This window comes from Nomascus leucogenys, chromosome 3 (genome assembly GCF_006542625.1).
Source record: "Nomascus leucogenys isolate Asia chromosome 3, Asia_NLE_v1, whole genome shotgun sequence".
Taxonomy (NCBI): domain Eukaryota; kingdom Metazoa; phylum Chordata; class Mammalia; order Primates; family Hylobatidae; genus Nomascus; species Nomascus leucogenys.
Window position 1 is genome coordinate 124,527,519 of NC_044383.1, and position 11,386 is coordinate 124,538,904.

At 48.0% G+C, this 11,386-nt stretch overlaps 1 protein-coding gene across 1 annotated transcript; it reads left to right on the forward strand.

The window, feature by feature from the left end:
* The first annotated feature begins 1,559 nt into the window (after positions 1 to 1,559).
* On the forward strand, positions 1,560 to 10,956 carry HEBP2 (heme binding protein 2). The gene is made up of 4 exons (XM_003255787.3): positions 1,560 to 1,943; positions 2,477 to 2,612; positions 3,303 to 3,483; positions 10,399 to 10,956. The coding sequence occupies exons 1-4, from the start codon at positions 1,770 to 1,772 to the stop codon at positions 10,595 to 10,597; spliced, it is 690 nt and encodes a 229-aa protein (XP_003255835.2). The 5' UTR covers positions 1,560 to 1,769; the 3' UTR covers positions 10,598 to 10,956.
* Positions 10,957 to 11,386: the final 430 nt, after the last annotated feature.

Here is an 11,386-nt window from a genome sequence, read left to right on the forward strand (position 1 = left end):
GCTACTCATTCTGCTCAGCGTGGGCTGGTGTAGGACCACTCTCTGCCCCAAGGGAGTGGACAGCTCTGTAGCCTGGGGCCCTGCCTCTTCTTCTGAGGCAGTACTGCCTCTGTGCCCTTGGCCTGGGGCTCCTGGCTCTCAGGGGTGGCAACAGCCTTCCCTTCCTGGGCAGTGCCCTTGTCGCTGCAGGCATTGGTCTCCCCCCGCTCCTGCTCTTCCTCCATAGGTGAGGAGGCAGAAGAATCACCCTACCCTCCTTCCCATTTCTCTTGAAGGACAAGCTGCTCTTAGAAAGCCTTCTTGAAAGAGAATTATTTATTTATTTATTTATTTTTTTAGACAGGGTATCCCTCTGTTACCCAAGCTAGAGTGCAGTGGCGCGATCTCGGCTCACTGCAGCTTCGACCTCCCCAGGCTCAAGCCGATCCTCCCACCTCAGCCTCCCGAGTAGCTGAGATCACAACCCCAGCACACCCAGCTTTTTTTTTTTGGAAGGCAGCTATGCTCACCACTATACTATCAACGCTATTTTATTGTATTTTTGTAGAGACGGGTTTTAGCTATGTTGCCCAGTCTGGTCTCGAACTCCTGGGCCCAAGCGATCACCTCCGTCTTGGCCTCCCAAAATGCAGGGATTACAAGCGTGAGCCACCGTGCCCGGCCTTGAATGGCAATTTCGTCTTCTTGGAAGTCTCCTTAACGGGGAAGGAGCCTCCCCTTTGGCCTCAGCACCCTGGCTAGGGGGTGCTGGCTCCATGATATTGCCAGTGGCCCCGGTTGCCTCTTCTGTTCACAGAGGCCGACTCCCCTTCACCCTTGGGGGAGGTCACCATTGCTTTTCACGTGGCCACCCTCCCGTCCGTTGGCTTTCGCGTGGGGAGTGCCTGCTGCCTCTGCGGCGGTCACGTCGCCCCGGGAGCCTCGGAGCTCTGGCTGCCCACGATGGGAGTCTTCTGGGGGCGCCGGAGCCAGTAACGCGGGGTCCGCCTGGCCGGCGGAAGGGGGGTGCTGGGGAACAGAACCGCACCCCACTCGGCTCCGGAAAGCCCTGGTAACCAAAATTCTTGAAAAGCACTAGTGCCTGGCCTCGGCACTAACTCTCCCCGAGTCCCGTTAAGCCTGCGGCGATGACTCAGAGGGTCTGGGGTCCTGTCGGGGAAAAGTTCAGAAACCAGAACAGTTCCACATTCTCCCCACGTGTCTGTGGTCCCACCACCTCCTCCGCAAAGGACCCTGAAAGCTGTCTGGGACCTAGGACACCTTCTTGGGATGAGTACGGCCATTCGCCCTGGCTGAGCCCCAGGAGTGAGGGCAGGGGCCGCGGGGTTCGGGTCGCCAGCCGCCCCCTCCGGCCTTTCTCTGCCCGCGGTGCGCTGGGACACCCTCGAGGCGGCTCAGCGCCCGCGGTTCCCGGCGCGGGCGGGGCCCTGGCAGAGGCGCCCAAACCGGTTGCACAGAAACAGCGCCACCCCCGACTGCCCGCGGGGCCACTTGTACATGCCTTTCCGTCAAAAACAAAGGCAGGGGCGGGGGCGGGAGGTGCCGCAAAAGAAGGCGGGCCGAAGCGAGGTGCCGCTCCCTGTCCCCGCGGAGGGGCGGGGCAGGGCGCGCAACTCCAGCGGGAGCTGTCCTGGGTCGTGAGCCGGCCCCGCCTTGGTGGCGGCGCCCCCTCGCGGTCCAGAGCCAGGCGCATCGGGCGGGCTCGGGTCTCCAGCCCGGCGGGGAGGAGGGACCGGGTCTGCGGGGCGGGGCCTCGGCGGGGTGCGCACATGCAGGCGCGGCGGCCCGGGGTGCGGGCCCTCGGCGCGGCTGGCCAGGCTCCGAGAACCTCAGCGCCGCCCATGGCCGAGCCGCTGCAGCCAGACCCCGGGCCGGCCGAGGACGCGGCGGCCCAAGCCGTGGAGACGCCGGACTGGAAGGCCCCGGAGGACGCCGGCCCCCAGGTAGGCGCCGACTCGGGAGCGGAGGGGCTGGGCCCGCCTTTGGGCTGATTTGCAGTGAGGCCAGCGGGTCCCATAGAGTTAAGTAAAAAGTATAATTTTTTAAATGGTCCGAGTCCCTACCCGCTAAGCTACGCAAACGAGAAACCCCGGTCATTTAGCTCTACCCTCCCCCCTACCCCCAGTGCAGGTCCCATCTCAATTTCTTGTCTTTGCGGGGTGGTGGGGTGGGGAGGAACTGGTTACGTCCCAGAACGCGCGGTGGAACCCTCCGAACCGAGGGGGTGTAAAAAGTTTGATTCGAGTCCCCAGCGTGTGGGGTTGGGGCCGCTGCGGTCCCTAATCGCAAGGAGGGGAACCTCGTGGAGGGACACCTCCCAGACCTAAGGAGCGGGGACCTCAGGCTGGACCCCGGGCCGGTGCAGCCACTAGACAGGCCGGCTCCAGGTCGACCCGAGATCATGGCACCGGTATTTTTGCATCTCACTCCTACCCTCTTAGAATTGCTTCTCGAAGTTTTCTCTGTTCCACTTTAGCCCGGAAGTTATGAGATCCGACATTATGGACCAGCTAAGTGGGTCAGCACGTCCGTGGAGTCTATGGACTGGGATTCAGCCATCCAGACGGGCTTTACGAAACTGAACAGTTACATTCAAGGCAAAAACGAGAAAGGTAAAAGCAGTTTTCCTTGTAATTATGCATATTGTGAAAGAGTCCCCAGGCTTATTATTGAGTTTTAGCTTATTAAAGAAATATCCTTTATAATAGAAAAATAAGCAAGTCATCAAAGACTTGTCTTGTTTTCAGACAAGGCTCCTCAGGACCAGGGTTACACTGGGTATTACTTTTCAACCTCTGTTCTTTGATTTTGCTGGATGAACTGGGGTTTGGTGTAACTCGTGATAAGTCCTTTTCCATGGCTAACACTTCAAGATAATTTGGTGACTGGTAGGATCAGAGACGTCGGGAGGCAAGAAGGTACCAAGATTAGAAGCATCAAGTCATAGCTTTTGGTCTGGCTTTGCCGCTATTTATATTTTAGCAGGTCTCTTAGCCTGTGGGACCTCATTTTCTGAATGGTAAGAAAAAATAATTTACTGACCATGTAATCTCTAATTTCCCCTTTTATCTCTAAAAATTAAGAATTTATTAACCCAGAATATCAGTATTACAGAAAGTGGTTTAATGTGGGCAGTGAGCAATTGAGTAATTTTGGCCTTACTGTTTTAAGATGAAAATTATCTTAAAGGTAAATATGTCAATAATGTGAAGTAAATCAAGAAACCCAGATCAAAAAAGAATAGGTTAAATGTTTAAAGCTGTCAAAAGTACACTAAATTTGCTTTCATTTTTATGTCACAGAGATGAAAATAAAGATGACAGCTCCAGTGACAAGCTACGTGGAGCCTGGTTCAGGTCCTTTTAGTGAGTCTACCATTACCATTTCCCTGTATATTCCCTCTGAACAGCAATTTGATCCACCCAGGCCTTTAGAGTCAGATGTCTTCATTGAAGATAGAGCCGAAATGACTGTGTTTGTACGGTAAGTGGTAGATAATTTATAGCCTTGCCAACTGCTAGTTTTACTTGCGTGCACTCACAGTTTAGCTCCAATGCAATTTCAAAAGGCTTTTCACCCTTCCATAAAATCAGGTCTAATGCATTTTGTGATGTTTGCCTACTGGCTTTGTTGTATATGTTACTGAGGTCTGTCACAAGATAATAATCACTTCATTTAATGAGTCTATTGCATGCCCTTCATATGAGACACGGTGCAAATTATATGCTCCCCAAACAAAAGACTGCAATATAGTTAGACCTGAACAAAAGTACCTTAAAACAGAAGTCTTAGTTTGTTCAGGCTGCTGTAACAAAATACCATAGGCTGGGTAGTTTATGAAAAACAGAAATTTATCTCTCACATTTCTGGAGACAAGGAAGTTCAAGTTTAAGGTGCTGGCAGTTTCAGTGACTGGTGAGGGCCCGTTTCCTGGTTCATAGATGGAACCTTCTCAGAAATGCCCTCATGTGGTGGAAGAGGCAAGGCAGCTTTATTGGACATGTTTTACAAGGCTCTACCCTCATGACCTAATCACTTTCCAAAGGCCTCATCTCCTAATACTATCACATTAGTGATTAGGTTTTCAAAATATGAATTTTGAGGCCCAGCACTTTTGGAGGCTGAGGCAGGTGGATCACTTGAGCCTGAGAGTTAGAGACCAGCCTGGGCAACATGGCAAGGCCCCATCTCTACCAAATATATATATATATATTAGCCAGGACTGGTGGCACATGCCTGTGGTCCCAGCTACTTGGGAGGCTGAGGTAGGAGGATCACTTGGGCTCAGGAGGTCGAGGCTGCAGTGAGCCGTAATTGCACCCAATGCACTCCAGCCTGGGTGACAGAGTGAGACCCTGTCTCAACAAAAAGAAAAATGTATATATGAATTTTGGGGAGACACAAACATAGAGTTCATGGCATTCTGCCCTGACCCTGTAAAATTCATATCATCTCACATGCAGAATACATTCATTCTATCCCAATAGCCCCAAAAGTCTTAATTCATTCCAGCATCAACTCAAAAGCCTAAATTCATCTAAAGATCATCAAAATCAAATCTGAGGCTCATGGTACAGTTCTTCCTGAGGCCGATTCCCCTCCATCTATGAACCTGTGAAATCAAACATGTTATATGCTTCCAAAATACAATGGTGGGACATACATAGGATAAATACTGCACTCCAAAAGGAAGAAATGGGAAAAAAGAAATGGGTAACAGGTTCCAAGTAAGTTCTAAATCTCCAGATTAATTTTCTTTGACTCAAAGCTCTTCCTTCTGTGCCCACTGGGATGAAGGTCCCACTTGTGAAGCTCTGCTGAACAGAGGTTGGGCCCCCAAGGCTTCAAGTGGCCCTGCCCATGGCTTTGGATGGCCCAACCACACTGCAGCTCTCACAGTTGGAGGGACCCCCCCCCCGCAGCTCTACCAGGCTCGAAATGCACACCGGTGGCCCTCCCAGTCTGGTGTGCCCTGCTCCCATGGCTCTGTTAGCCATTTCCCTGTTGGGGACTCACTGCAGTAGCTTGCTCTCACTGTGGCCCTCTGCTTGGGTCACATACCCAAGGCCCTGGGCAGCTCCACCCTTCAAGGTGGAGGTAGCCACACCCCCACAGCTCATATACTGGCAGAGGTGGCACCACATGGATGCTGCTGAGGTTAACTGCCTGTGCCTTCCAGAGGGACAGCCATTGCAGCCCAGGCCACACCTCAGCCCACTGGAACTGAACCTGGGGCATCCAAGGAGGGCTGCACTGGAATGCAGGAAACAGATTGATGAGGCAGTGCTAGGCAGTGAGTTCCAAGGCCCCCCACGTGCCCAAAGACCCTCCTTTGAAATTGTTCTGCCCTCCCCAGGCACTGAAACTTGGCATGTGATGGGAGAGGCAGCTCCTGATTTCTAAAATGCCTTTGGCACCGTTCTTCCATTATGCTGGAGAATAGGTCCTGGTTTCTGTTTAGATGGCAGTTCCACATTAATCTCCTTATCAAAGGGTTGCTTGGCCTTACCCTTGTTCTCTCTCAAACAAGCTTTCTCATTTCTTTTAATATGGATAGTCTAAGAATTTTCCAAATGTTTAAGTTCTGCTTCCCTTTTGATTAAAAATTTACTCTTTAAATTCTCTCTTCTTGTATTTTACTATCAAGAGAAGCCAAGCCACATCTTCCATTCACATTTTGCTTAGAAAATGTTCAGCCAAATATCCTATTTCATAACTCACAAGTTGTACTGTCCACATTACACTGGGACACAAACACAGTTTCTTTGCCATGTCATGACAAGGGTCACCTTTCCTCCAAGTTCCAACAAATGTTCCTCATTTCCATCTGAGACCCTATCAGAATGGCCTTTACCCCAAACCACCATGATCCGGTATGACTCCCACCCTCTCCTTAGACTGCCCTTGCCATCCTCAGCAGTGCCTCTGTATCTGTCACGTGGTTACTGTCCTCTCCCACATGACCCTTACAGCAGTCATGTGTAGACCAATCTGTTCCCTTAATACTTGCTTATCCTTTAACTTTCAGAGTGTCACTCTCTTGTCATTTCTCCTGTCCCATTTCTTTACCTCCATTGGCTCCTCCTCAGCTCCCTAGCCTAGGATCACTGTCGATGACTGTTTTAGACCCTCATTTCATAGCCGACTTGTTCTGAGCGATCCATTCATATTGCTTCAACTCCCTGAGTCGAATGATTCTCAAATCTATTAAGTGTCTCCAGATCTGATTTCCCTACTTGTTGGACATCTGTCTTTGGGGTTGGGGGAATCAAACTCAACAACCCTAAAAATGAGCCTTCCCCCAATTCCCAAATCTCTGATCTTATAGTGCCTGTCTCAGTCGAGGGCCTCATCAGCCAGATAGGCTCCTCTTTTTTTTTCTTTTTTTCTGAGACAGGGTCTCGCTCTGTTGTCCAGGCTGGAGTATAGTGGCATGATCATAGCTCACTGTAGCCTGGAACATCTGGGCTCAAGGGATCCTCCCACTTCAGCCTCCTGAGTAGCATGTGCCACCACCATGCCCAGCTAATTTATTATTTTTTGTAGGGACAGGATCTCACTATGTTGCCCAAGCTGGTCTTGAACTCCTGGGCTCAAGCAATCTACTTCTCTCAGCCTCCCAAAGCATTGGATTTACAAGCATGAGCCACCATGCCCAGTCAAGACAGCTTCCTGAGCAAGGAATTTACAGTCACCATCAGCACAATGTTCCTGACAATTGGTTCTCATATCTGGCCCATTCACCTCAAAAATGATTCAGGGCTTTGTTCCCTTCTATCGCCATTGTGACTTACTCGAGTCTTCATCTTCTAGGGACTGCACTAAGTCATCTTTGTGTACCCCAGTTCTCGTCACATGCCTGACACTCCCAATACATACTGGGATGTTGATTCATCTCAACTGAATTATTTCTTGACTATTTCACTTCAGTAGCCTGCAAGCCGTCTTCCCTGCCACCAGTCTTTTCCTCTCCTCTTCCACACTGGAACTGTGATCTTTCTTACCACAATGACAAAAGCCCAAAATCTCCGTCGGATTCCTCTTGCCTCCCCAGGGAAGCTCAGATTATTCATACAGTGCACAGTGCCACATATAACCTGGCCCAGCCCTGTCTCAGCAGCTCCCCTTCCCACCACTTGGGCTTCTCACCTTTCACGGAACATGCCATGTTCTTCCACATCTTGTTACCTTTGACCTCAGGCACGTTAGTCCACTTTTCCTTGCTAAAATTTCCCTGTTTTAAAATGCATGTGATCATAATACTTACCTATCTCATAGGGTTGCCATGAAGATCGGATGAGTTAATTGATGTAAAACACTTGGAACATGAACATCACGCATTCCTCGCTCTAGTACTCTCTTCTTCCTCTTCCTGGAGAGCCCACTGCCACCCTACAGGACAAATGACACCTTTTCTGTGATGCCTTCTTCAGTTTCTCCACCTTGCTAGCTACTCTGTCCTGGTGCCCTTTCTTCTATTCTTCTTCTAAGTAATAGTGACTTATTTATAGATGGAAACTTCTTCAAGAATATGACAGCATGTTACTATGTCCATATATTCCAGCCCCTGGCAAGGCAGGCACGTGGGGGTGAGGGAGGCGGGCACCATATATGTCGTCTGTGTTCTGAATAAAACAGTGAATAGATCATTGTGAAACAACACACATTCAGAGAACAAAAGCTTATTTCTAATTAGAGGGTTCAATATTTGATTTTAAGGGAAAATGAATTTGAAAACAAATTCCTTTTAGGCAGAACATGCTAAGCATTGGTTATTCATTAAGGAAATAAATAATACATTTAGGAGCCAAAATGTTTCTTTCTTTCTTTTTTTTTTTTTTTGAGATGGAGTTTCGCTCTTGTTGTGCAAGCTGGAATACAATGGCGCAATCTCAGCTCACTGCAACGTCCGCCTCCCAGGTTCAAAGTGATTCATCTGCCTCAGCCTCCTGAGTAGCTGGGATTACAGTTGCCCCCCTCACTATGCCTGGCTAATTTTTGTATTTTTAGTAGAGACGGGGTTTCACCATCTTGGCCAGGCTGGTCTGGAACTCCTGACCTCAGGCAATCCACCCGCCTCGGCTTCTGAAAGTGTTGGGACTACAAGCGTGAGCCACCATGCCTGGCCCAAAATGTTTCTTAACCCATGGTTCAGAATTATATTCAATCGACATGAAAATGATAGAACGGAAGAGTTATATCAACTCACCTGCAGTGTTTTTATTTTGCATACATGAGCATACAGAGATTCCTACACTTGACAGGATTAAAAGGGAACTGCATGCCAGGAATGGTTCTGGGTGCTGGGTAGACATTGTTATATAAAACAGACATGGTTTGTACCCTTGAAAGATGACACCTCATCTGAAGCAGGGTAGGATTGATTTTTTGCACTGGCACATTGATAATAGAACTTATACCAGAGAAGGCATATTAGGAAAATTTTTGTTTCTCAGTGTTTCTTATTCTTAACCCTCAAAATCAAATTCATCATGCTTGCATGTCAGCAGCTCAGCTAGGTCAGTGCTGTCATGATTTAATCTCAGGATGTTTTTGTTTATATACTGTAAAATGTATACTTAAACTTTTATTCTCTTTTCCCACTTTTTGTTTTCACCTTTTGACTGTCTTTTCTTCCACATCCCCACAGCAGCCTCCTGACTGGATCCTTCCTTGCCAGTCTATTATCTCTCTGCCTATATTCTAATCCAGATCTGATCAAGTTGCACATTTCAGCTCAACGTCCTTGGAAATAACCTCAAAAGGCCTTAGGCTAATGCACAGGGTTCTTCCTTCTAGCTCTCACTCACCTTCCTAGCCTCATTTTATGTCTCACTATGAAAACACTTGGTATTTTTAGATTTTTTTTATTATTATTATACTTTAAGTTTTAGGGTACATGTGCACAACGTGCAGGTTTGTTACCTATGTATACATGTGCCATGTTGGTGTGCTGCACCCATAAATTCGTCATTTAGCATTAAGTATATCTCCTAATACTATCCCTCCCCTGGTCTCTTTCCTATCACTCCCCTTTCTTTGTTCAGCAAAACCATCCTCCATTCAGGCCCAACTCAGATGACTCTCCTTACCCCAGATTTAATCACGTCCTCAACGCTCCCACAACACTTCGATCCTGTCCCTGTTTAAAACCCTTCTCAGAGGCCGGGCATGGTGGCTCATGCCTGTAATCCCAACGCTTTGGGAGGCCAAGGCAGATGGATCACTTGAGCTCAGGGGTTTGAGACCAGCCTGGGTAACATAGTAAGACCCTGTCTTTACAGGTTTTTAAAAAAATTAGTCCGGTGTGCACCCGTGGTTCCAGCAACTCGGGAGGCTGAGGTGGGAGGACTGCTTGAGCCCAGGAAGTCAAGGATGCAGTACGCTGTGCCACTATATTCCAGCCAGGGTGACAGACAGAGTGAGACCCTATCTCAAAAAAACAAACAAAAAAACCTCAGGATGTATAGAGAGAGCTGCCAAAATGTTGATCTCTTCTGTTGGATCATAAATTCAGAGAGGTGAAAACTATATCATATTCATCTGTAATCCAGTGTTTATTCCTTTCCCTAGGAGAGGGAAAAAGGGGCAGTGTTCAAGTGAAAATTGAGTCTGGAAAAGGGGCTTCTGCAGGGGTGTCGATGTAGTTCTCTGATCAGCAGCACCGGCATGGATGTGGGAGCTCGGTAGAAATACACACTTTCAGGCCCCACCCCAGACCTGAATCTGCATCGTAGCAAAATCCCCAGGTGACCCATATGCACGTTGAAGGTTTGAGAAGCACAGGGTAGAGCACTTGAGATTGTGTAGGTTCCAAATCCACCTGTCAACAGATGGGAGGAGGGGATGCATCCTCCTGGGTTTCCTCAGTGCTTCTGAGGTCACACGAAGACCAGGAATCACAGGCAGGAACGATCAGTTCATCTGCTGAGAGTGAGTAGCTTTTTTTATTTTTGTTTTTTGAGAAAGAGTCTTGCACTCTGTCACCCAGGCTGGAGTGCAGTGATGCCATCTTGGCTCATTGCAGTCTCCACCTCCCAGATTCAAGTGATTCTCCTGCTTCAGCCTCCCAAGTAACTGGGACTACAGGCGTCCGCCACCACACCTGGCTAATTTTTGTATTTTTATTAGAGATGGGGTTTCACCATGTTGGCCAGGCTGGTCTCGAACTCCTGACCTCAAGTGATCCACCCACCTTGGCCTCCCAAAGTGTTGGGATTACAGTTGTGAGCCACCTCGCCTGGCCGAGAGGGATTAACTTTGAAGCTGGCCAAGAGGGAGTAACTTTGAAGCTGCCCTTCACCCAGCATTCACGGTACCAGTGCCTGCTCTTTGCTTCAGGCTGACATTCACATCAGTATTAAAATCATTCACGGTTATTTCCTTTCTCCTTTGTAGGTCTTTCGATGGATTTTCTAGTGCCCAAAAGAATCAAGAACAACTTCTGACATTAGCAAGCATTTTGAGGGAAGATGGAAAAGTTTTTGATGAGAAGGTTTACTACACTGCAGGCTACAACAGTCCTTTCAAATTGCTTAATAGAAATAATGAAGTGTGGTTGATTCAAAAAAACGAACCCACCAAAGAAAACGAATGAGAAAATGAAAGGAAGTTCCGCTGTCAGAGGCAAAACGTCTGTTTATCATAGACATCAACATGACCTATAAGTGCGTGTCTAGTGTCTTCTATTGAGAGTACTACTATTAATTAAGCTTATTTCCAATGTGCCTTTTTAATGCTTGAAGTTTTATCTACATACACAGGTAACAGAGGACAGTAGTCTGTAAACATAAATTGGTCATAACTATGGTGGTCTTTATTTCTGTGAGCATCTAGGGAAATTTCACATCACTTCCCTCTTCTTCACTGCATCACAATCATATTCCCTTTTTTTTTTCTTGGATTTGTGTTAGTTGGATGATATCCCCTCCAGATAGTATCAATAAAAATGTTAAAGATTTATCTTGTGTGGAACCACTAGGCTGTCAGGCCCGGAGAGGTGAAATTCAGTTGGACACAAAAATCAAATTGTCTTCTGTGGCTGTCACCATTACCTTCTCTGTTGTATGTACTACATTCCCTCCCGCATCCTCCCACTGCCACACTGCCCCACTGCACAAGAATACTCCATTTAACTCCATTTAAATGTAGTGAGTTCATTCTTTCTAGTCTCCACTTAACCCCCTAAAAATCTTACTTTTTCCCCTAAACATTTCACTGAACCGTCACGTATTTTCATTCATTCTTTAACTCATTGTAGGGAGTTCCTGCTGTGTTCCAAGCACTCTGCTAAGGACTGGGAGGTGGTAAGAAAATCTGTGTCCCAAGCCCCTCATCACTGACTTCCTCTTCACTAACTCCAACAACATCGTTCCACCTCCTTAAC